Source organism: Somniosus microcephalus, chromosome 1, assembly GCF_052327205.1.
Source record: "Somniosus microcephalus isolate GS21.2 chromosome 1, FLI_Smic_1.0, whole genome shotgun sequence".
Lineage (NCBI taxonomy): Eukaryota > Metazoa > Chordata > Chondrichthyes > Squaliformes > Somniosidae > Somniosus > Somniosus microcephalus.
In genome coordinates, this window is record NC_140987.1 from 114,874,038 (window position 1) to 114,901,135 (window position 27,098).

At 45.0% G+C, this 27,098-nt stretch overlaps 1 protein-coding gene across 1 annotated transcript in view; it reads right to left on the bottom strand.

Moving 5' to 3' along the window:
- Positions 1-6,860: 6,860 nt before the first annotated feature.
- nxnl2 (nucleoredoxin like 2) overlaps positions 6,861-27,098 on the bottom strand; it is a 28,178-nt gene continuing 7,940 nt past the window's right edge. The window contains exon 2 of the mRNA XM_085984756.1: positions 6,861-7,314. Within this exon, the coding sequence (XP_085840882.1) occupies positions 7,143-7,314 (172 nt within the window). The 3' untranslated portion in view covers positions 6,861-7,142. The remainder of the gene's footprint in view (positions 7,315-27,098) is intronic.

Below are 27,098 nucleotides of genomic sequence, written 5' to 3' on the forward strand. Positions count from 1 at the left end.
GGATCTTTATGTAAGAGAAGTCAGGGGCGAAGCCAAGAGCCAAGACCTGGAACCTCCCAGGTTAGTCGGGAAAGAGGAAGTGAAACTATACACAGTGGGGGAGGGTAATATACATGCGTGCAAAACGAATACAGGATCAAGACAAACAGATTTCATTACATTCACCCCTTCTATAGATTTAGTCCATCGGGGTGATGTTTCTTAAAAGTTGGTATAAGTGAGTGTCAGGAGGTTTTGCAGTTCTCAGTGATCGGCGCAAAGCCGGTTGGGGTGCCTCTAGGGGAGTGGATTCTGGTTCCTCCGCTGTCCGGGCCTCCGTAGTGTCTTCCAGGTTATCTGCAGTGTCCTCCAGGTTAAAGTTGGGTATTGATACCTCTGGGCGTCCTGTCTCTAGTGTAGGTCTTCATCGGGTAGTCTCCCATCGTTCTCTCCACTCCCCGAGGGAGCGAGGTCTTTTATGGAAACAGTGTCCTCTCGCCCGTCAGAGTATTCGATATAGGCGTACTGAGGGTTTGCATGGAGGAGCTGTACCTTTTCCACAAGGGGGTCCGTTTTATGGCCTCTCACGTGCTTCTGCAATAGTACTGTCCCCGGAGACGTCAGCCACGCGGGTAGAGATATGCCCGAGGTGGATTCCCGGGGGAAAACAAACATCTTTTCGTGAGGGGTAGCGTTAGTGGCAGTACATAACAGAGACCTTATGGAGTGGAGCACGTCTGGGAGGACTTCCTGCCAGCGGGAGGTCGGAAGGCCTTTTGACTTTAAGGCTAACGTGACAGCCTTCCAAACAGTAGCAATCTCCCTTTCCACTTGCCCATTACCCCGGGGGTTGTAGCTAGTGGTTCTGCTGGTGGCTATCCCCTTCGAGAGCAAGAACTGGCGCAGCTCGTCACTCATGAATGACGTCCCCCTATCGCTGTGTATGTAGTTCGGCATGCCAAACATGCAGAATAGATTACAGAGACACTTGATGACCGTGGCACTGGTCATGTCTGGGCAGGGAATGGCGAAGGGGAAGCGGGAATATTCATCAATGATATTGAGGAAGTATGCGTTACGGTCGGCAGAGGGCAGGGGTCCCTTGAAGTCCAGACTTAGGCGCTTGAATGGCCGTGTGGCTTTGATAAGGTGTGCACGGTCAGGCCTGTAGAAACGAGGCTTGCATTCCGCACAGATGCGGCAGGCTCTAGTCATTGCCCTGACCTCCTCGATGGAGTGGGGCAGATTGCGGGACTTTATAAAATGGTATAGTCGGGTGACCCCTGGGTGACAGAGGTCGTTGTGGAGACCCTGTAATTTGTCCGTATGAATGCTGGCACACATTCCCCGCGATAGGGCATCTGGGGGTTCATTAAGGGCTCCCGGCCTGTACATAATATCATAGTCGAACGTGGATAGTTCGATCCTCCTCCTGAGTATTTTGTCATTCTTGATTTTCCCCCTTTGTTTGTTATTAAACATGAAAGCCACCGACCGCTGGTCGGTGAGCAGGGTGAAACTTTTGCCGGCTAGGTAGTGTCTCCAGTGCCGCACTGCCTCCACTATAGCCTGTGCCTCCTTCTCGACAGAAGAGTGCCTGATTTCAGGTCCCTGAAGGGTTCGGGAGAAGAAGGCCACAGGTCTCCCAGCCTGATTGAGGGTCGCAGCTAAGGCAAAGTCTGACGCATCGCTTTCGACTTGAAAGGGAATGCATTCGTCCACTGCACACACTGCAGCCCTTTCACTGTCCTGTTTAATACTGGTGAAAGCCTCCCGAGCTTCAGCTGATAGTGGGAAGGACGTCGATTTAATGAGGGGTTGGGCCTTATCAGAGTAATTGGGCACCCATTGGGCATAATACGAAAAAAATCCCAGGCACCTTTTTAAAGCTTTGGGATTGTGTGGCAGGGGCAGTTCCTTTAGGGGGCGTAATCGGTCAGGGTCCGGTCCAATTACCCCATCTTCCACCACACAGCCGAGGATACAGAGACGGGTTGTGTTGAAGACACATTTGTCTTCGTTGTAGGTTAGATTCAGCTTTAGGGCAGTTTTTTAAAATCTCGCAAGATTTAGATCGTGGTCTTGCTGGTCGTGCCCGCAGATAGTGACATTGTCCAGATAGGGGTAGGTAGCTTGTAGTTTATTCTCGTCAACCATGCGGTCCATCTCACGTTGGAAGACCGAGACCCCATTTGTTACTCCGAAGGGCACTCTGAGAAAATGGTAGAGGCGCCCGTTCGCCTCGAAGGCGGTGTATGGGCGGTCCTCCGTTCTAATGGGGAGCTGGTGATACGCGGATTTGAGGTCGATAGTCGAGAAGACTCGGTATTGCGCAATCTGGTTGACCATTTCTGATATGCGAGGTAAAGGGTAGGTGTCCAGCTGGGTATAAATATTAACAGTCTGGCTGTAGTCAATTACCATCCATTTCTTTTCGCTATTTTTAACTATGACTACTTGGGCACGCCACGGGCTGGTACTGCATTCAATAATGCCTTCCCGCAGGAGTCTGTCCACTTCCGCCTTGATAAAGTGTCTGTCTTCCAGACTGTACCGTCTACTTTTGGTCGCTATGGGCCTACAGTTCGGAGCGAGATTAGCGAATAAAGAGGGCGGGCTGATTTTTAAGGTTGAAATGCCACAGACTGTGAGTGGCGGCTGGGACCCGCCATATGCTAGCGTGACACTTTCGTGGTGGCACTGGAAGTCCAGGCCCAAGATTACATTAACACAGAGTTCTGGCATCACGAGGAGTTTAAAATCCTTGTAGTCCGTGCCTTTTACAGTCAGTGTTACCACACAGTAGCCCAAAATGTCCAAAGTGTGGGGCTTAGCAGCCATAGCAATTCTGCTCCATGTAGGGGTTACCGTTAATGAGTGCCGCCATACCAGGCTAGGGTGGATAAAACTCTCGGTACTCCCACAGTCAATTAAACATTTCGTTAAATTCCCGTTTACCTGTATGTCCATCATGGATTTTGTCAACGGGTGTGGCCTGGATTGATCCACCGTGATCGAAGCCACTGTTGGGCCCTGGGCGGCCGTTGAGTCGGGAAAAGATGGCGGATCCCAAGATGGCGGCACGCACGAGGCGGTGACGGAGTTGGAAATCGGATTCCCCCTGCAGACTTTGCTAAAATGCCCCTTTTTCTTACATTTGAAGCATGTAGCGTCCTTCGCTGGGCATCGTTGTCTGGGGTGCTTGGCCTGGCCGCAGAAGTAGCATTTCGGGCCTCGAGACATTGCCGCTGTAGTAGGACTCCTGGGTGAACTTCTGTGTGGGGACTCCAGCGGCATAGAGCTGGTCTGAGACCTGGATGGGGAAGATGGCTGATTCCAAGATGGCGGCCCCCTCGGCGCGCACAAGGCGGTGAGGGCCGCATGGCCGGAAGAATAAGAGTCAGAGTTTTTCTGGGCCACGTCCAGCGATCGCGCAGTGGCCACTGCCTTTTTTAAATCCAGGACCTCCTTCTCCAGTAGTCTCTGCCGGATATAATTCGATTTGAGGCCCGTGATGAAGGAATCGCGGACCAATTCGTCAGAGTACTCGTTGGCCGTCACGGCCTTGCAGTTAGTCCCGGACCAGGTCCTTTAGGCCCTGTAAGAAATCGTCCAGATTCCTCTGGTCGCTGCCTGCGTGTAGCCAGCAGATGTCTGGCGTACACTTCGTTTACCGGCCTCTGGTATTGGGCCTTCAGGATAGTGATGGCCTCCGTGTAAGAGGTGGCGTCCCGGATGAACGAATAAATCCGATGACTTACGCGAGTAGTCAGTAGACTCAGTTTGTCTACCTCGCTAGCGGATGAGGCCCCCGCGAAGAGTTCGAAGCATTTGAGCCAGTGTCCAAATTGATTTGATGCTTCAGCAGAATGTGGATCCAAGTCCAGACGCTCTGGTTTTAGGAGTCGATCCATCCTAGTATTCTTTAGTGATTAAAATTGATGGGCCTTCAATAACCACAAAACTAGAAGTTATAGACTTAAACAAGTTGGCTTTTAATCACTAAGATCAGAGCTAACATCTCAACACGCCGACTGGTTCACAGGAATGAGTCATACAGATCCTGGGATCTTTATGTAAGAGAAGTCAGGGGCGGAGCCAAGAGCCAAGACCTGGAACCTCCCGGGTTAGTCGGGAAAGAGGAAGTGAAACTATACACAGTGGGGGAGGGTAATATACACGAGTGCAAAACGAATACAGGATCAAGACAGATTTCATTACACTATCAAACCCTTCATGATTTAGAACACCTCTATTAAATCTCCCCTTAACCTTCTCTGCTCCAACGAGAACAATCCCAACATCTCCAGTCTCTCCACATAACTGAAGTCCCTCATCCCTGGTACCATTCTAGTAAATCTCCTCTGCACCCCTCTCCCAGGCCTCGACATCCTTCCTAAAGTGCGGAGCCCAGAAATGGCCAGAATACTCCAGCCAAGGCCTAACTAGTGTTTTATAAAGGTTTAGCGAAACTTCCTGGCTTTTGTACTCTATGTCACTGTTTATAAAGCCAAGGGATCCTGTGTGCTTTTTAACAGCCTTATCGACTTTTTACTGTTAAATTTGGTGAATAAGCCACAACTTCATGATTTTTTTCATACCTCCGATATAGCAAAGTAGCAACTCGTGCATTGGTGTATGAGTGACTTGTAGACCGGCAAAACCTATAACCGGAATTTTATTGTAAATGGGATTGATCATATTTGAAAGAATCTGCAAACAGCTTCATTAACAAACAGCTTATTTATTTTATCCCGAGACCAAGCGCAGAAGCATTTTTGTTGTTTTTGCCAAACCAGTTCCAGTGGGATTAATTGTGCAATTACAGCAAAACTAAATTTTAAATTCTGTAGAGTACTCTCCGTTTAGCTCGAGAATAAATTTGTATTGGCCCAGCAAAGAACATAAGAATTAGGAGCAGGAGTAGGCCATACGGCCCCTCGAGCCTGCTCCACCATTCAATAAGATCATGGCTGATCTTCGACCTCAACTCCACTTTCCCGTTGGATTCCCATATCCCTCGATTCCCCTAGAGTCTAAAAATCTATCTATCTCAGCCTTGAATATACGCAACAACTCAGCATTCACAGCCCTCTGGGGTAGAGAATTCCAAGATTCACAACCCTCTGAGTGAAGAAATTCTTCCTCATCTCGGTCTTAAATGGCCAACCCCTTATCCTGAGACTATGCCCCTAGTTCTAGACACTCCAGCCAGGGGAAACAACCTCTCGGCATCTACCCTGTCAATCCCCCCTCAGAATCTCATATGTTTCAATGAGATCACCTCTCATTCTTCTAAACTCCAGAGTATAGGCCCAATCTACTCAATCTCTCCTCATACGACAACCCTCTCATCCCAGGGATCAATCTATTGAACCTTTGTTGCACCATCTCTAAGACAAGCATGTCCTTCTGCAGATAAGGAGACCAAAACTGTGCACAGTACTCCAGGTGTGGTCTCACCAAATCCCTGTACAATTGTAGTAAGACTTCCTTACTTTTGTACTCCACATTCAACAAATCATCCTCCGCCATTTCCACCACCTCCAGCATGATGCCACCATCAAACACATCTTCCCCTCCACTCCACTTTCAGCATTCCAAAGGCACTATTCCCTCCACGACACCCTGATCCACTCTTTAATCACTCCCAACACCCCCTCTCCATCCCATGGCACCTTCCTGTGCAAGTGCAGGAGAAAGAACACCTGCCCTTTTACCTCCTCCCTTCCCACTATCCTGGGCCCCAAACACTCCTTCTAGGTGAAACAGTGATTTACTTGTATTTCTTTCAACCTGGTATACTGTATTCACTGTTCACGATGCGATCTTCTCTACACTGGAGACCAAACGCAGATTGGGTGATCACTTTGCGGAACACATCCTTTCAGTCCGCAAGCTTGTCATTTTAATCCTGACCTGACCCCACTCTGACCTCTATCTTCAGCCTTCTACACTAATTAAGCTCAACAGATGCTTGAGCAACAGCACCTCATCGTTCGATTAGACACTTTACAACCTTCCGGGCTCAACACGGAGTTCAACAATTTCAAATCATAACCACTGCTCCCATTTTTTTCCCCCCAGACAGCAGTTGCTGGTCATGATTTTGATTTTGTCATTTTCAGCTCCTCTAGACCCATCTTTTGTTTCTTGTATTGTCCCATTACCACCTGCTTTTGCCTTGCACCATCATCCCTTTTGTCATTTAATCACTCCTGCTTTCCACCCTATCAGAGGCCTTCCCTTTGGTTCTTTCCTCCCCTCCCCCCATTCCCTGCGTTTGATCTCCCCAATGTAGAGAAGAGCGCATCGTGAGCAGTGAATACAGTATACCAGGTTGAAACTCGTTACTTCTTTAACTTTTTCCAGTTCTTTTGAATGGTCATCGACCTGAAACGTTACCTTGGTTTCTCTCGCCACAGATGGTACCCGATCTGCTGAGTATTTTCAGCATTTTCTATTTTTATTTCAGGTTTCCAGCATCCACAGTATTTTCACAGAATCACAGAAACCCCACAATGCAGATAGAGGCCATTTCGGCCCATCGAGCCTGCACCGACACATATCCCACCCTATCCCCGTAACCCCACGTATTTAATCCCCCTAACACTAAGGGTCAATTTGTCATAGCCAATCAACCTAACCCGCACATCTTTGGACTGTGGGAGGAAACCGGAGCACCCGGAGGAAACCCACGCAATTTTGCTTTTGTATTAGTTCAGTAAAATGTATGGATTGCACCACAGGGTCTTCCTCAAGTTTAGAAAAATATAATGACATCACATTAAAAGCAGGCCTACTTCATGCAGAAAAAGTGATAGTATTTACTATCTCACTATCCAATCTGGCAGATTGAAAAAAAAACAAAATCAAAAACATTAGGATTAAAATGTCTTTAATAAAAATGATTTTTATAGTATTTGTAAAGTACAAATTTTAGAAGAAACATTTCAAAATACGCGAAGAAATTTGTTTGTTTATAAATGCACAGCTTGCTACGTTTGGTTACAGAGCTTTGTTTAAAATAAGAACGTGCATGTAAAACTAGAGCTTCTTTTTTGTTGCAGACCTATGCTTCAACTATAAGAGTTACATTCAAATGTCACAGGCTTTCCCTGCACATTCATTTCCAGATTCTACAGTATATTTCATGGTAGTTCTCAATCAACTGAAAAATTCTGGAAAACTTCTGCCACCTCGATCCAGTTCCTGAAGCATGCCATGCCGTGATCTCTTATCTGTTTACGGCCTTTGTCAGTGATGACATCCCCATTCTGTTTTACAATCACCAGTTTTGGTATTGCTGTAATGCAGTATTTCTTCTTTAACTCTCTGACACAGAAAAAAAATTGTTAGTAAAGCAGGAAAATTACACACACTGCTGCATCTTCACCATTGTGCTTTCTGTCATCTACAACTCCTGCCCTATTTCTGCAAACTCCACATAAATTCTGATTAGTGCTTTCCTTTGCAAAGGTTGTTCAGGTATTAAGGTGATCAAAGGAAGCCTAAAAAAATTTAATTACCTAGTCTTAATGCAAGCAGGAGATTCTAGGCCAAATATTATATGGGTTATCCTGCATAAAATTAGTTATCCTTCCACAGAAACACATTCAGGTGGTACAAAATATTGCAGAGAGGGATACAGAAGCAGAAACCTTTGGAGTGTTTTAAGACTGAATGCTAATATATGTACATAAAAAAACTCTGCATTTGAAGCAAATTAAAAAGTAGTTTGATTTAAATTAATAATTTATCTTCGACAGAATTGAAGTCTTGTGCATAGCACGCATCACACTCAGAATATCATACATGCGATTCCAGCATGAAAAATCTCTAACTACTCTAAATGACCATTACCTGTTCAGTTAAGCACGCTGATTTGGTTAGAAATCCAATAGGTAGAAAAGCCACCACCAGCAATCACAGACAAGTCATAGAGTCATACAGCACGGATAGAGGCCCTTCGGCCCATCGTGTCCACGCCGGCCATCAAGCCCTGTCTAATCTAATCCCATAAACCATACAAAAATCAACCAAATCACTTTTTCCTCTCTCCCACCCTCCTGCTACCAATCTAGAACCAGAAGCTCCACAGCTCCAAGTTGCTCAAATAATCTTTTCAATGTAATTTTGATAGCTGTGCTGCCTTCTGACTCAGCGAACTATATCCTCCCAACAAGTAAATTTGTAACATATCAAAAATCATTAAAAAATCCCTGTGAAACATTACAGCTCAATACACAAACTTTCTCCTGCACAAGCCTGCCTCTCTCTGGGGCTTGACTTCTGCTCCATTTCTGGAGCCAGTCGCCTTCATTTGCAGTATTTACCAACACAACGCACGGACGGACAAACTCAGTCCCCTTCAACAGGTATTTGCTTGTGTGGCCTTCAGGTGTCTTGCTGGTGCTTTATGCAACTTGGATCCTGAACTTCCCTGCTGCTTCTCCCCCAACCTTCTTCACAAGCCGCAACCCCCTCCCTGCTCCCACCCAAATTTTTTCAAGGCTTCTTGCTCCAGACCATTTCTCCATTCACTGTACCAATTTTTGTTTACATAATAAAACAGATTTTGCTGAAAAAATAACAGCGTCTGAACAATGATGCTGTTATTACTACACAAAGCGGCCAGCAACTTGTAGCGAAGAAGAGATACCCCGTGATTTTCATGAAGCTGCTGCATTTGCATATTAACTGCCCATTAAACTGTCACAGAAAGTTAAGTCTAGTAATCAACAGCACAAGTACTCTTTTAACAACATAATTGTTAATGACCATCAATCAACCTCAGAAAGTAAACAATTGTAAGTGTTTTATCTCATTCCTTCAGGTTGTGAATTGTTTTGAGATTTTAAAAATGTAATTTTAAAAATGTAATTTTAAAAATTCTTACTTTTCCTTTCTGTCTCTTTCATCCAATCTTTTTTTTTGTGTCTTTATTTCTCTTTCTGTACCTGATTTGGCATTGAATTCACCCACAAATTCACCCTCCATCTTAGTCCTTATGTTTATTTCTCAATCTTTAAATCTCGTTGGTTAAGGAGATGCTCTGTTTCCCTCGCTGCGCCGTTATCAGCTCGCACTTCCAGCAACTTTGTGGGCAAAAAATGTTAAAACCTAAATGTGCACGAACAAGTCTAACTACCGGGGCATGCCTCTCCATCTGGCCTGATAATGCAATTTTATAACTATTGCAAAGGCAGCAACAGATGCAGAACCACCTAAACTTTTCAAATTTTGCATTAAGGCTAGCAAAAATATGGAACAAGAGATATTTTGTCGCAGTCGCAAGGTAATTGCAGAACAGTTAAAGCATGGGCAACAAAATGCCTGTAATTTTTGGTTAGATACCCATAATTGTCAATTTTCACAGTACTTGGAGAGGGAAGCAGTTGATATTGTATGAAACAATAATCATTTTAAAGTACACTTTTGGAAGAGGATTAAAAGCATATGTTAAGCTCAAAGGGATAGACAGTCAGGGTTGATTTAAAAGTAAAATCAAGGCTAATCCATCAGCATCTTTATCCATCAATATACACTTATGACAACCCAGAAAATACTATGCTATTATCCATCACTCACTGATGACACCAACTCTCAACATCCTTTCCCCCTCCCTGTGCCTCAAGAGGTAAATTAATAACATGGTGTGCTATTGAGCCACACAGAAAAACTGCAAACACTGGAAAAAAAACCAGAAAATGTTGGAAATACACTGCAGGTCAGTGGGTAACTGAAAAGGATAAAAGGCAGGTTAATGTTTCGAATGTAGAACTGGAAGCCCTTGGTGCAGATACAGTGCCAAAATAGAAGTATTCCTCTCCTTAGCACCAATATTCCTTCACCTTGAGCACAAAAAACAACATAAAAGTTACGAGCAATCTCTACCATTCTCCCTACATACTTAATGAAGGCCAGTAATTGGACAAATCACAAATTTTGACTGACCTGCTGTGTATTTCCAGCACTTTCTGTTTTTGATTGTCTATGCAACTTTCATTATTATGCATGGCAGCTATTGAATACACAAAGCTGGAACACTGAGCATTAAAGCTAAGAAGGCTAAGATTGCAATCCCCCAACCTTCATCTTTATTTAAGAACACCTTTAAATAGATTGAGTGGGTATGAATTACAGAGACTGAAGATTTAAACCAGCTGAGAGTAGTCTTAAAATAATATTTGCAGTTAACTATAATAGTCAGTGGACAGTAATTCACCACTGCTGATCAAGCTCCCAACAATGAGACTGGATTCCCATTATGGTCAGGCCACCAAATGGGAAAGGATTCGAGTACAAGTCTGGCCCCCTACAATATTCTACACCTATCATAGAAACATAGAAGATAGGAGCAGGAGTAGGCCATTCGGCCCTTCGAGCCTGCTCCGCCATTCAATGTGATCATGGCTGATCATCCAAATTCAGTACCCTGTCCCTGCCTTTTCCCCATATCCCTTGATCCCTTCCGCCTCAAGAAACATATCCAACTCTTTCTTGAATATATTTAATGAACTGGCCTCCACCGCCCTCTGTGGCAGAGAATTCCACAGGTTCACCACTCTCTGGGTGAAGAAATTCCTCCTCATTTCAGTCCTAAATGGCTTACCCCTTATCCTTAGACTATGACCCCTGGTTCTGGACTCCCCGGCCATCAGAAACATCCTTCCTGCATCTAGTCTGTCCAGACCTGACAGAATTTTATAGGTTTCGATGAGATCCCCTCTCAATCTTATAAACTCCAGTGAGTATAAGCCCAATTGACACAATCTCTCCTCATACGTCATTCCTGCCATCCCAGGTATCAGCCTGGTGAATCTTCGCTGCACTCCCTCCATGGCAAGAACGTCCTTCCTCAGGTATGGTGACCAAAACTGCACACAATACTCAAGGTGCGGTCTCACCAAGGCCCTGTACAACTGTAGCAAGACATCCTTGTTCCTGTACTCGAACCCTCTTGCTACGAAGGCCAACATACCATTTGCCTTCTTAACCGCCTGCTGCACCTGCATGCTTACCTTCAGCGACTGGTGCACAAGGACACCCAGGTCTCTTTGCACTTCCCCTTCTCCCAATCTATTGCCATTCAAATAATAATCTGCCTTCCTGTTTTTGCCACCAAAGTGGATAACCTCACATTTATCCACATTATAGTGCATTTGCCATGTTTCTGCCCAATCGCCCAACCTGTCCAAATCGTACTGGAGTTTCCCGACATCCTCCTTGCAGCTTACCCTCCCGCCCAGCTTTGTGTCGTCTGCAAATTTGGAGATATTACATCCAATTCCCTCGTCCAGATCATTAATATATATTGTGAACAGCTGGGGTCCTAGGGCCGATCCTTGCGGTACCCCACTAGTCACTGCCTGCCACTCGGAAAACGACCCGTTTATTCCAGCTCTTTGCTTTCTGTCCGCCAACCAGTTCTCTATCCAAGTCAATACCTTGCCCCCAATCCCATGTGCCTTAATTTTGCACGCTAATCTCTTGTGTGGGACCTTATCGAAAGCCTTCTGAAAGTCCAAATACACCACATGCACTGGTTCTCCCTTATCTATTTTACCAGTTACATCCTCAAAAAATTCCAGTAGATTAGTCAAGCATGATTTACCTTTTGTAAATCCATGTTGACTTTGTCCGATCCTGTCACTGCTTTCCAAGTGCTCTGCTATTACATCTTTTATAATAGACTCCAGCATTTTCCCCACTACCGATGTCAGGCTTACCGGTCTGTAATTCTCCGCTTTTTCTCTACCACCTTTTTTGAATAGTGGGGTAACATTAGCTACCCTCCAATCCATGGGTACCGTTCCAGAGTCTATCGAGTTCTGGAAGATGATCAGTAATGCATCTACTATCTCTAGGGCCACTTCCTTAAATACCCTGGGATGTAGACTATCAGGCCCTGGGGATTTATCGGCCTTCAGTCCCATCAATTATCCTAACACCATTTTCCTACAAATACTGATTTCTTTCAGTTCTTCGCTTTCATCAGACCCTATGTTCCCCGGCATCTCTGGGAGGTTATTTGTGTCCTCCTTTGTGAAGACAGAACCAAAGTATGCATTTAGTTGGTCTGCCATTTCCTTGTTTCCCATTATAAATTCCCCTGATTCTGACTGTAAGGGACCTACGCTTGACTTCACTAATCTTTTTCTCTTCACATATCTATAAAAGCTTTTACAGTCAGTTTTTATGTTCCCTGCAAGCTTACTCTCATATTCTATTTTCCCTTTCTTAATTAATCCCTTTGTCCTCCTTTGTTGACTCCTAAACTGCTCCCAATCCTCAGGATTATTGCTTTTTCTAGCCAATTTATATGTCCTCTCCTTGGATCTTATGCTATCCCTAATTTCCCTTGTTAGCCACGGTTGAGTCACCTTTTTTGTTTTATTTTTACGCCAAACTGGGATGAACAAATTCTGTAGCTCATCCATTCGGTCTTTGAATGTTTGCCATTGCCTATCCACCGTCAACCCTTTGAGCGCCATTCCCCACTCAATCAATGTTATATTAGAAAACATGACAATAGAATCAGGGTAGTATACAAATGTTCACCCCATTTTTGATAGTTGGTCAAATAAAGTGATCAGACAACCTTAAAAACATTCAATTTTCAGAACAGCTGTACTTGAAAAATGTCTCCTTAATTATTTTCTTTCACGTTATTTTTACAAATCCTTTTTTTGCTGAGATATCCAGGGGATACCACATCAGTAATGTAATGATTAACATGGACAATTAAAAAGCTTGCATGATTCGAGACCAATACTGCATCAGCAAGGCTTTAATTATAAATTTGCTGTAAAGGTAACCATCGGCAGTACAATACATATGGTTTAGATACATGCTTAACATTTGTAGAAATATCACTAATCAATAATCCAAAATGAACAGGGCAACAATACCACAGGAATAGTTGGAACCAAGATCACATTATACTGGCCCCTGTATGACAGCCCTCTAACTGATGTACTGCCATTTGCAGCACAAGATAAATATTTACCAGTTAGACAGCTATCTGTGGGTACAGAGAACATAACCTACAAAGGAAACCGCATGGATTTATAAAATGCAAGTTGTGTTTGGCAAATTTAATAGAGCTCTTCAAGAAGATAAATGTATTTATAATGAAAATGCGATATATGTTGTGCATATGGATTTTCAAAAGGCATTTGATAAAGTGCCACACGTGCTGATAAAATTAAAGCACAAAGTATAACAGAAAATCTGACAGCACGGATGGGAAACTGGCCAAAAGTAAATGAAGTAGTGGTTAACAGATGCTTTTCTGACTGGAGGTATGTAAACAGTGGTGCCCCCGAGGTCAGTATTAGGAGCATTGCTCTTCTCAATATTGATGTGATCGCAGGTATTGGCATCACAGTATCAAAACTGTAGATGACACAAAAATAGGTACTGTGGTTAACCGTGAAGTAACTTCAGGAAGACAGAAAGTTTAGTTGATTGAGTACATAGATGTGAAGTGAAATTCAGTGTTAGGAATGGGAGGTAACACATTTTGGAAGGAAGAATAAAGAGAGGACATATACACTAGGAATTTAGGAACAGGAGTAGGTCATTCAACCCCTCGAGCCTGTTCCACCATTCAATTGGATCATTGGTGATCTGCACTTTAACTCCACTTACCCACCTTTGCTCCATATCCCTGGTAATACTCAGCTAACAAAAAACTATCAATCTTAGTCTTGATCCAGCAGCCACAGCCTTTTGACTTAATTTTAAGAGTATACCGCCTTATTCTGGATTCCCTCACCAGAAGAATTTGTTTCTCAGTATCTACCCTAACAAATCTTTTTATCATTTTAAACACCTCAATTAGGTTACTCCATTGAGTTTAAGCAGACTTTGGTAAGTGGCAGAAAAAGTATTTTAAGTGCATTTACTGAATTTTAGTGAGTAAAAAAGTGAATTATTTGAAGTAAGTTTATTTATTTATTTATTTATTTATTTATTTTTTTAAATTTTGAGTAAATTAAGCTGTTGGGGAGTTTAAACCGGAAGTAGAATCCGGGTATAAAAAGGGGCGGGCTTAGTGCGGTAGCGCTGAGTGCGGTCGCATTGAGTGTAAGCAGACTTTGGTAAGTGGCAGAGTTCGGGCAAGTGGGAGGTGAGGGGGTGCTTTTTGCTCTGTTTTGCGTCCCTCTCTCAGGCTAATCCAACACTGCAGACGCGGAGCAGCGAGACAATTCAACCGGACAGGTCCCCCAGACAGCTTCCATGAGGGAGGTTGGTGATCAGCTGGTTGGTAGGTTCTCTTCCTTCTCTTCTATACCTTTAAGTTGGTAAGTCCTATTAAATAGTGGTGTAATATTATCATCTATATCAGGGCAGAGGGTCTTCATAACTAATAATAAGAAATTGAATTAATTACACAGATATGGATGAACAGGTGATGTGTCACTGTTGCGAAATGTGGGAGCTGGTGGACCCCATTGAGGCTCACGGTGATTACATTTGCGATAAGTGTTTGCTGCTAGAGGAACTCAAGCTCCATGTTAAAGAGCTTGAGACCAAGCTTCAGACACTGCGACACATCAGGGAGGGGGAGAAGTTCCTGGACTCTGTTTCAGGAGGTGGTCCCACCTATGAAATTAATTACTGCAGATGTAGTCCGTGGTCAGGGTCAGGACGGTGTGACTACGAGTGAGGAAGGTACAGGGATCCAGGATGTAGTGTTGAAGGAGCCGCAGCCCTTGCTCTTGTCAAGCAGGATCGAGGTTCTTACTCCCTGTGAGGGCGGGAGCGGGGACTGCAGGGAGGATGAGCAACCTGGCCACAGCACCGTGGTACAGGGGGCCATTCAAGTGGAGGGAGTAAAAAGAAATGTTGTAGTGGTAGGGGATAGTATCATTAGGGGGATAGATAGGGTTCTCTGCAGTCAAGAGCGGGAGTCCCGAAGGCTGTGTTGCCTGCCCGGTGCCAGGGTTAAGGACATCTCTTCTGGGCTGGAAAGAAACTTGGAGTGGGAGGGGGAGGATCTAGTAGTCGTGGTCCATGTTGGTACAAACGACGTAGATAGGACAAGGAAGAAGGTTCTGTTAAAGGAGTATGAGCAGCTAGGGGTCAAATAAAAAAACAGAACCTCAAGGGTAATAATCTCTGGATTATTACCTGAGCCACGAGCGAATTTGGCTAGGATAAATAAAATTAAAGAGTTAAATGCGTGGCTCAAAGACTGGTGTGGGAGAAATGGGTTTTGCTTCTTGGGACACTGGCACCAGAACTGGGAGAGTAGGGAGCTGTTCCGTTGGGACGGACTCCACTTGGCCAGTGCTGGGACTAGAGTCCTGGTGAATCATATAACTAGGGCTGTAGAGAGGGCTTTAAACTAATTAGTGGGGGGGGGGGGGGGGGTTTCTAGAGAGCAAATAACAGAAATGACAACAGAGAAGGTCATAGACTTAGGTAGCAGTGGGGAAATTAAAAAACAGAACGTGTCAGGAAGGAACAGAAGGTATGGAGTAAAAGGTAAAGTGGTAAAAGGGGAAAAAACAGGAACTAAGTGTCACAAAACATATTTGAAAGTTCTTCATCTGAATGCACGTAGCATTCGTAACAAAATGAATGAGTTAACGGCACAAATAACTACATATGGGTATGATCTTGTGGCCATTACAGAAACATGGCTGCAGGGTGACCATGACTGGGAATTAAACATACCAGGTTATTTAACAATCAGGAAGGACAGGCAGGAAGGGAGGGGAGGTGGGGTGGCTATGTTAATAAAGGAAGGAATCACTATAATAGAGAAATGATATTGGGTCAAAGGAGCAGGATAGTGAAACAGTTTGGGTAGAGATAAGGAATAATAAGGGGAAAAAAACACTAGTGGGCGTAGTCTATAGGCCTCCGAACAGTTGCAACGCTGTTGGACGGAGTATTATTCAGGAAATAGTTGAGGCTTGTAATAAGGGAACAGCTATAATTATGGGGGATTTTAACTATCATATTAACTGGACAGATCAAATTGGGCAGAGCAGCCTTGAGGATGAGTTCATTGAGTGTATTAGGGATGGGTTTCTTGAGCAGTATGTAACTGAACCGACCAGGGGGCAAGCAACCTTAGATTTGGTCCTGTGTAATGAGACAGGATTAATTAAAAATGTCCTAGTAAAGGATCCCCTTGGAATGAGTGACCATAACATGGTTGAATTCCATATTCAAGTAAAGGGTGAGAAGGTTGGATCTCAAACAAGCGTGCTGAGATTGAATAAAGGAGACTATGAAGGTATGAGAGCGGAATTGATTAGAGTGGACTGGGAAAATAGATTAAAGGGTAAGACGGTACATGATCAGTGGTGTACATTTAAGGAGTTATTTTACAACTTCCAAAAAAAAAATATTCCACTGAGGAAAAAAGGTAAAAGAAAAGATAGCCATCTGTGGCTAAGTAAAGTAATTAAGGATAGTATCCGACTAAAAACAAGGGCATATAAGGTAGCCAAATCTAGTGGGAGGATAGAAGATTGGGAAGTCTTTAAAAGACAGCAAAAAATAACTAAAAGATTGATTAAGAAAGGGAAGATAGATTATGAAAGTAAATTAGCAAAAAATATAAAAACAGATAGCAAAAGTTTCTATAGTTATGTAAAAAGAAAAAGGGTGGCTAAAGTAAATGTTGGTCCCTTAGAGGATGAGACCGGGAAATTAATGGTGGGAAACATGGAGATGGCAAAAATGCTGAACAAATATTTTGTATCAGTCTTTACGGTAGAGGACACTAAGAATATCCCAACACTGGACAAACAGGGGGCTCTAGGGGGAGAGGAGCTAAATACGATTAAAATCACTAAGGAAGTGGTACTTGGTAAAATAATGGGACTCAAGCCGGATAAATCCCCTGGACCTGATGGCTTACATCCTAGGGTCTTGAGGGAAGTGGCGGTAGGGATTATGGATGCATTGGTAATAATTTTCCAAAACTCCCTGGACTCAGCAAAAGTCCCGGCAGATTGGAAAACTGCTAATGTAACACCCTTATTTAAAAAGGGTAGTAGGCAGAAGGCTGGAAACTATAGACCTGTTAGCCTAACATCTGTGGTTGGTAAAATGTTAGAGTCCATTATTAAGGAGACAATAACAGGACTTTTGGATAAACATAATTTAATAGGACAAACTCAGCATGGTTTCATGAAGGGGAAGTCATGTTTGACAAATTTGCTTGAGTTCTTTGAGGAAGTAACATACAGGGTGGATAAAGGGGAACCAGTGGACGTAGTGTATTTAGACTTCCAAAAGGCATTTGACAAGGTGCCACACAAAAGATTATTGCTCAAGATAAAAAAAATCACGGGATTGGGGGTAATATTCTGGCGTGGGTGGAAGATTGGCTCTCGAGCAGAAAGCAGAGTTGGGATAAATGGTTCATTCTCAGACTGGCAATCAGTAACTAGTGGTGTTCCGCAGGGGTCAGTGCTGGGTCCCCAACTCTTTACAATCTATATTAACGATTTGGCGGAGGGGACCGAGTGTAACATATCAAAGTTTGCAGATGATACAAAGATGGGAGGGAAAGTAGTGAGTGAGGAGGACATAAAAAACCTGCAAGGGGACATAGACAGGCTAAGTAAGTGGGCAGAGATTTGGCAGATGGAATACAATACTGGAAAGTGTGAGGTTATGCACTTTGGGAGGAAAAATCACAGAGCAAGTTATTATCTTAATGGCAAGAAACTGGAAAGTACTGAAGTACAAAGGGATCTGGGGGTCCTGGTGCACGAAACTCAAAAAGTTAGTATGCAGGTGCAGCAAGTGATCAAGAAGGCCAATGGAATGTTGGCTTTTATTGCTAGGGGGATAGAATATAAAAACAGGGAGGTATTGCTGCAGTTATACAAGGTATTGGTGAGACCGCACCTGGAATACTGCATACAGTTTTGGTGTCCATACTTAAGAAAAGACATACTTGCTCTCGAGTCAGTACAAAGAAGGTTCACTCGGTTAATCCCGGGGATGAGGGGATGGACATATGAGGAGAGGTTGAGTAGATTGGGACTCTACTCATTGGAGTTCAGAAGAATGAGAGGCGATCTTATTGAAACATGTAAGATTGTGAAGGGGCTTGATCGGGTGGATGCGGTGAGGATGTTCCCAATGATGGATGAAACTAGAACTAGGGGGCATAATCTTAAAATAAGGGGCTGCTCTTTCAAAACTGAGATGAGGAGAAACCTCTTCACTCAGAGGGTGGTAGGTTTGTGGAATTTGCTGCCCCAGAAAGCTGTGGAAGCTACATCATTAAATAAATTTAAAACAGAAATAGATAGTTTCCTAGAAGTAAAGGGAATTAAGGGTTACGGGGAGCGGGCAGGAAATTGGACATGAGTCTAGGTTCGGAATGGTCATGGCCCTGTGGGTAGTGGAGCGGGCCCAGGGGCCGTGTAGCCTGGTTCTGCTCCTACTTCTTGTGTTCTAATTCTGTGTTAGATTTCAAGAGATGGTTTTATTCCTGCTCCTGGCTAGGGTGGAGATCGCCTTTACAGAAGGTAAGTACTGTAGAAAATATAGGGACAGAGTGATCTCCTGGAAGAGTTTCGATCGCCTAGATGGGTCGGAGAGGAATTTCCCAGATTTTTTCTCCCAAATTGGCCATTGGGTTTTTTAATCTGGTTTTTCGCCTCTCCCGGGAGATCACATGGGTTCGGGTGGGATGGAGAGTGATAGAAGATTTGAGGTTAGGATCAGATCAGCCATGATTTTATTGAATGGTGGAGCAGGCTCGAGGGGCCGAGGGGCTGATTGGCCTACTCCTGCTCCTATTTCTTATGTTCTTATGTTCGCAACCTTCTAAATGCAAGGGAATACAAACCAAGTTTATGCAACCTTTAAGCCTTGATATCATTTTGGTGAATTAGCCCTGTACACCCTTCAAGGTCAATATATTTTTCCTGAGGTGTGATGCCAAAAACTGAATGCAGTACTCTAGATGGGGCCTGACAAACACTCTGTAGAACTGAAGCAACACTTCCTGACTTTTGAAATACAACCCCCTTGAAATAAAAGCCAACTTTCTATTAGACTTTATGATTACTTCTTGTGCCTGTGCAAATTGTACCTTTTCATTGGTTTTTGTACCTGCGCACTTGCTTTTAGTTATTTGTGCACATGGACACTCAAATCCCTTTGCTTCTCCACAGCTTTGTGTCTCTCACCATTAAAAAAATTCTGATTTGTCTTTCTCAGATCCAAAATTGTTGACCTCACATGGGGATTTGGATGAGGGGATTAAATGTAACATTCCCAAATTTGCTGATGACACAAAGCTAGGTGGCAGTGTCAGTTGCGAAGAGGATGTGAAGAGGCTTCAAGGGGATCTCAACAGACTCAGTGAGTGGGCGAGAACATGGCAGATGGATTATAACGTGGATAAATGTGAAGTTATCCACTTTGGTAGAAAAAACAGAAAGGCAGAGTATTTCCTAAATGGTGAAAGATTGGGGAATGCAGATGCTGAAAGGGACCTGGGTGTCCTCGTACATGAGTCACTGAAAGTGAATGTGCAGGTGCAGCAAGCCATTAGGAAGGCAAATGGTATGCTGGGCTTCATTACAAGAGGATTTGAGTACAGGAGTAAAGAAGTCTTACTCCAATTATATAGGGCCTTGGTGAGACAACACCTGGAGTACTGTGTACAATTTTGGTCTCCTTACCTAAGGAAGGATATACTTGCCATAGAGGGAGTGCAATGAAGGTTCACGAGATTGATTCCTGGGATGGCGGGACTGTCGTATGAGAAGAGATTGAGTAAAATAGGCCCGTATTCCCTTGAATTCAGAAGAATGAGAGGGGATCTCATTGAAGCATACAAAATTATTACAAGGCTTGATAGGGTGGATGCTGGGAGAATGTTTACCTTGCCTGGGGAGTCTAGAACCAGGGGCCACAACCTTAAAATAAAGGGTAGGCCATTTCAGGACTGAGATGAGAAGAAATTTCTTCACACAGAGGGTGGTGAATCTTTGGAATTCTCTACCCCAGAGGGCTGTGGCGGCTCAGTCATTGGGTATATTCAAATCAGAAGTCAATAGATTTCTGACTAGTAAGAGCATCAAGGGATATGGCGATAAGGCCGGTGAATGGAATTGAGGCAGAAGATCAGCCATGATCTCATTGAATGGCCTACTCCTGCTCCTATTTCTTATGTTCTTACATATGCCATAGTTTTGGCCACTCACTCAATCTGTCTATGTCCCTGTTTTAACTTCCTGCTACCATCGACACTGTGTATTCACTGTTCCTACATTACAACAGTGACTACAATTCAAAGGTGCTTAATTGGCTGTAAATCGCTTTGGTATGTCCTGAGGTTGTGAAGGCGCTACATAAATGCAAGTCTTTTTTTTACACAACTTTACATCCCACCAATCAGAGAACTTTATCCCTACTCTCGGTCTCCTACCTACCATCTAATTACCAACCCATGTCGCAAAGTTGCCTGGATTTCCTTGAGCTTTTAATCACGCTGATAATCTCTTGCACGAAACCGTAACAAATGCCTTCTGGAGGTTCATATAAACATCAACTTCCTTATGCACCATGCTGGTAACGTCCTCAAAAAATTCAACTACATTCGTCAGATATGACTTACCCTTCATAAATTCATACTGATTCCTTGATCAGCTCACACTTTTCCAAGTGCTCAGTCACTCTGCCTCTGATGATAGTGAGTGGATGTGGATGAATGCTAGGATTTTTCCCTGACACTCAGATTTATTAATTAGGATATAGCAAGATTCAGCGAATCATAAACTGTGAATTTGCATGCAGCATCACCACCACTTACTACACAACAGATTCAGGGGTAGGACTGAAAGAGACTTTCAAAACGTATCAAGTAAAAATAAATTGGAGTGAGTAAATAGAAATAATTCAATAGACAATAACTTAAAAGAATTTTTTGATATATATAAATGACCTGGATATTGGAATACAAAAGTAGAATTTCTAAATTTGCCGATGACAAAATGGGGGTGTGGCAAACAGTGAGGATGATACCAAGCGACTGCAACAGGACATAGAAAGGTTAGCAGAATGGGCAGACAAGTGGCAGATGGAATTTAATACAGAGAAGTGTGAGGTGATGCATTTTGGCAGAAGGAACAGGGAGAGGCGATATACACTTAATGGCAGAGTTTCAAGAGTGTGCAGGGACAGAGGGACCTGGGAGTTAATGTGCATAGGTCCCTGAAGGTGGCAGGACATATTGAGAGAGTGGTTAGCAAAGCATATATGAGTTTTTCCAGCATTTTCTGTTGTTATTTCGGATTTCCAACATCTGCAGTATTTTGCTATCATATATGATCTTGGGTTTCATAAATAGAGGTATTGAGTACAAAAGTAGAGAGGTTATGCTGAATCTTTATAAAGCGCTGGTTAGGCCACAACTGGAGTATTGCATCCAGTTCTGGTCACCACACTTTAGGAAGGATGTGAAGGCCCTTGAGAGGTTGCAGAGGAGATTTACCAGAATAGTTCCAGGGATGGGGGGTCTTAGCTACAAGGACAGGTTGGAGAAGCTGGATTTGTTTTCATTAGAGCAAAGGAGGTTGAGGGGTGGTTTGATAGAGGTGTACTAGATTATGACAGGTTTGGATAGGCTGGATGGGGAAAGGCTGCTCCCACTAGTTGATGGTACAAGGACTAGGGGGACACAGATTTAAGGTTTTGGGCAAGAGATACAGTGGGGATGTGAGGAAAAACTTCTTTTATGCAGCGAGTGGTGAGGAGCTGGAACTTGCTGCCGACGGAAGTGGTGGAAGCGGACACACTCAATGTTTTCAAGGGAAGGCTGGCTAGGCACTTGAGGGAAATAAACTTGCAGGGCTACGGGAATAGAGCGTGGGAATGGGACTGACTCGATTGCTCTGCAGAGAGCCGGCACAGACTCGATGGGCCGAATGGCCTCCTTCTGTGCCATTATGACTATGACCTATTGGGTCAAATATAAAAATAGGAATGGTAGGATCAGAGCCTAGAGTGATGTGTGCAGCATGTATGCTGAGAGCTGCCTGGACTCAGGTACTATGCAGGGTGAATATGTATGTCTGAAGTGTACAAAGGTTTCCCTCCTTGAGCAGAAAGTTACACAGTTTGAGAGTTAACAGGACAAACTCTGCAACATTCGGGAGGGAGAAAGTTTTCTGGAGCAGATGTTCCAGAGGGAGGTCACCTCACAGGTTGCTAAGAGTAGAGACGCTGGTAAAGGAGACTGGGTGACTATCGGCAGACAGGGAGGAAGCAACAGGTCAGGTTAGAAAGCGGATCATCTGTTGGGCTGGATTTTTCTAATCGATATACCAGTTTAGGTACCAGTGATGTAGACAAAAGGGGCGACACAGAGGAGAGCAATCATGAATGACGACAGGAACTGAGGAGCAAATAGCTACCCGTGGGGGATCAGTACAGGGAGTAAGAATAAGCTTGTGGTGATGCAAGGAGATTCTATAGTCAAGGGTTTGGGGGCGGGGGGCGGGGGTGTAGGTAGTTTCTTCTGTAGCCACAATCCAGAGATTCAAATGGTACATTATTCCCAGGTGCCAGGGTTTGGGACATCACGGAACAAATACAAAAAGTTCTGGAAACGGAAAGGCGAGCAGCCAGAGGTTGTGGTTCATGTTGGAACCAATGATATACGCAGGAGTAGGTTCCATCTATGTAATCGATTCCCACTAAATGGTACAACTTTAAGAGGAAAAGAGCAATGACACTTAAAGATCCAGATACATAAAATGGGGCAAGTTGATAAAGTTGCTAAAATAAAAGCATATGGGATCCTCAGTTTTATAAATAGTATAGAGACCAAAAACAAAGAGGTAATTCTAAACCTATACAAATCATTGGTTAGACCATAGTTAGAATGTTGTGCCCAGTTTTGGGTGCCCTACTTGGTGTCAGCCATGGCTCAGTGGTAGCACTGTCACCTTTGAGTTAGAAGGTTGTGGGTTCAAGTCCCATTCCAGAGGCTTGAGCACATAATCCAGGCTGACACTTCAGTGCAGTGTTGAGGGGTTGCTGCACTGTCCGAGGTACCACCTTTCGGATGAGACGTTAAATCGAGGCCCCATCTACCCTCTTGGATGGACATAAAAGATCCCATGGCACTATTTCAAAGAGCAGGGGAGTTCTCCCGGTGTTTTGGCCAATACATATCTCTCAACCAACTCCTGAAACAGATGATCTGGTCATTTATTTCATTGCTGCTTGTGGGAACTTGCTGTGTGCAAATTGGCTGATGGGTTTCCCTACATTACCCTTCAAAAGTACTTCATTGGCTGTAAAGTGCTTTGAGATGACCTGTGGTCGTGAAAGGTGCTATATAAATGCAAGCCTTTCTTTTACTTTAGAAAGCAGGTCAAAGCCATTGCAAGGATACAAAAGCCTAAGATAGTCAGTAACTAGAGATCATCAGCAAGGCTTTTATTATCAATTTAACATCAACAAAAATATGAAGGGAGAGATTGGGAGGTTTTGTTTCTACACACAGGGTTGTTAGGACACTTTCAAGAAACAGTAGTGGAAGTAGAGTCCATAATCTATAAAGAAAAATGTAAAAGAGACAGGGAAATGGGACTAAGTGGATAGTTCTTTCAAAGAGCTGACACAGGCACAATGAGCCTGTGCTGTAAAATCTATGATTCCAAGAAGGAATGGAATAAATTATGCCCATGTTCTAATTATGTGCATTCTATTCAGCAAGTTTGATGTTAAAAGCATACACAATCAGTTGAAATCATTATTGAAAAGGATCTTATTCACCGTTCTCTTTAAGTTATTTGCTTAAAATAGCCACTGTGGATTACACTAAATCACACCACCATTGTCAATCCTTTATCTATGGAGAAAGTTCACCCTGATACCTGCCACCAGCAACAAACAAATAAGGGATCAGCAAGAAGATAAAACTACTTACTCTCTGAAACCCACAACACAGAATATTAACAAAGGACTGCTTCCAAGCTTGTGTCATCTCAGGGTTCAGAGGACAGGTATAAATTGAGAGATCTTTACTCCTGTAGTTTATTAAGTCTGAACTCATCACCAATTTGTAATAATATCCTTCCCCTCCCCTAAAATAGTCAGATCTGTTCAATTCCCTCTCACGTATCAGAACTACTCAACTGACACCACACAGCTCTGTGATTCAAGAGAAAGCAAGAGGATAGGTGAAAAACAGAATATGATGATGTCCTTATGGATGGATGGACACACACAAACATATACAGAACTGTCCTGAACTTTAACTTCAATTGTATAAGGAGTATAAAATATAAACTTAGAATTACTTTGCTGGGTGTGCAAGTGTGGCAGAGAACAAACTGAATTTCAGTATCCAGGTTCACATCTGTCTTTATACTGAACTTTTGGCACTAGATTCTCTCTCTTCTTGTAGAAAAGCACCCAAGCTGTTCAACAGCATAGCTGAGATCAGAAACTCAGCATATACAAAGGCCTAGAAATTCAGTGGGTTGCGCCAGCCGCTAACGCCATAAAAGGGCTATATTTCCGGCGCTAGACACTTAGCGCCTGAACGCAGTCCGATCTGTGCCGACGCCCAAATTCAGTTGACATTTAGCGCCGGCACAAAGTGTTTGCGCCCGCTCAGGTGCGCGCGCAGCTTATGACGTCATATCGTCGCGCAACGCTGTTTGTGCGCCCCAAACCGGAAATTCAGTGGCGCCCGCCCAATGTGGGCGTGGCGCTGCTAAGAACTGTGAGGTGGAACGCAAAAGAGGCCCTGTGGGCCTCGGGGAGCGCAAATTAAAGGGCACTTACACTGACCTATAAAGCCCAGCCATTTTGCTGCAATGACTTTACTGCTTTGGATTTCTGGACAGAGACCAAGGGACAGAGCTTACTGATTTGGGACAACATAGGAGAGGTATTTTTGGCTTCTGGCCAGTGCTTTGACATTTGATTCATTGTGATTTATCTGTTCTCAACTTTATTATGGGGGCTGTATGGGGGGCCAACCCTCAGTTGCAGCATTATGTGCGAAGGGCTCGCAGACGCTGTGAGAGAGGGCCAGCCATGCCTAGACGCAGAGGGGCCATCAGGCGTCGGCAACGTAGGCCTTACCCACTCAGGCAATACCGGCAGCAGGTGTCCTATCTCACCATGACTGCGGCGCATTGTGTGAAGAGGCTGCGCTTCAGAAGGGAGGTGGTTGCAGAGATCTGCCAGCTGCTTCACACAGATCTGCGTCCACAGCTGATGTGCAGGACGTCTCTCTCGGTGGAAGTGAAGGTAACGGTGGCTCTGAACTTTTATGCAAGCGGCTCCTTCCAAGCCGCTGCTGCGGACATAGCGAACATCTCCCAGTTCGCCGCGCATCGCTGCATCCGGCAGGTCACCGATGCCCTTTACGCGAGGAGACACCAATTCATCTCCTTCCCCATGACCCGACAGAGGCAGGAGCAGCGTGCAGTCGGATTTGGCAGGATCGCGGGCTTCCCCATGGTGCAGGGCGCCATTGACTGCACGCATGTGGCTATGCGGGCACCTATCCACAATGCCGAGGATTACCGCAACCGGAAGGGCTACCATTCCCTAAATGTACAGCTGGTGTGTGACCACAGGCAGCGCATCCTTGCTGTCAATGCCCGCTTCCCAGGAAGCAGCCACGATGCATTTATCCTGCGCCAGACTACTGTGGCTGACATGTTCGAGGCACAGCCTCCACCAAGGGGATGGCTTATCGGGGACAAGGGCTACCCTTTGTGTACATGGCTCATGACCCCACTCCGCGCGCCCAGGACCCCAGCGGAGGAGGCATACAACGAAAGCCATCAAGCCACAAGGAACATCATCGAGCAAACGATAGGCGTCCTCAAGCAACGGTTCCGCTGCCTGGATCGTTCCGGAGGATCTCTTCAGTATTCGCCGGATAGAGTCTCCCAGTTCGTCGTCGTGTGCTGCATGCTGCACAACCTGGCTATCCGCAGGACTCAGGCACTGCCACCTGGCATTGCACCACCACCTCAGGAGGACGAGCAGGAGGAGGAGGAGGAGGAGGAGGAGGAGGACCAGCCCAGGAGGGAGCGACAAGGGCCGTCCGCCGGGGGCTTATTGATCGACACTTCTAGGCCCCCTGTCAGGGAATGGCCTGTGGCAATGAACGCACCTGAGGCAGCCGCTCCGCAAGCCCTCAGCCGGTTAACGCAACAACCACTTCAAACATGACACCTGGACATGCTGAATAAATCAAAAGCTTTATTTCACAAACTCAGGGCCCTTCCCACGTGAAACAGAAAACCAGACAAGACCCCCAAAAAACAGTCAAAAACATCTGTCACTCCCAAAACCTGGGGAGGACTAACAAAACTTGCCCATCCAAAAGGCCTTCAACAGCGGCCTTACAAAAATAAACCCCCCCCCCCCCCACAACAGAGACACCCCCATGAAAACAAAAAATGCCTTGATCCTCGGCCTTAACAAAATAATGCCCCCCACAACACAAGCCCCCCAATATAAAACAAACCGCTCTCACCACACTCTACTGGGTGTGCCGAGAGGGCGAGTCCTTAGACAGGCTTCTCCGGCCCCTGGCCGACCTGCTGCTCCGCCTCAACCTGGGCCCTGCGGGTGTGGCGAGGTTGGGGGAAGGCTCATGAGGGCCACAAAGCGTGTCGGCAGATGCCCTTGGGGGTCGGCCTAGACGATGCCTGGCCCGGGAGGGGCCGCCTGCTGACTGCTGCAGCTGTGGCTGGGCAGCATCAGTCTTAGCAGCAGCTCGTCGCACCTTGGCTGGGGTGTGGCAGTGTCGGCAGCACCATTGGGGGCAAGCTGGCTGATGGCAGGTGCGCGCTGCTCGCCAGAGACACTGGCACTCGGCCGGGCTGGCAGTGTAGCAAGCGCAGCAATCTGGGGGAGGCCAGACCGCTGTGCTGCAGCAGGGCGGCGGGTGCCATGGGGATGCCTCCGTGCCACAGCGAGTGTGGCAGAAGTGAGTGCCCGAACTGCCCTGGTATGTGCCCGCATCAGCTCTGCCAGTGTCTGGACGGCACCACTCATCTCGCGAGTCGCGTCCTGCGCTGCCGCCAGTTGCTGCACACCCGCGTCCTGCGCTGCCGCGAGTTGCTGCACACCCGCGT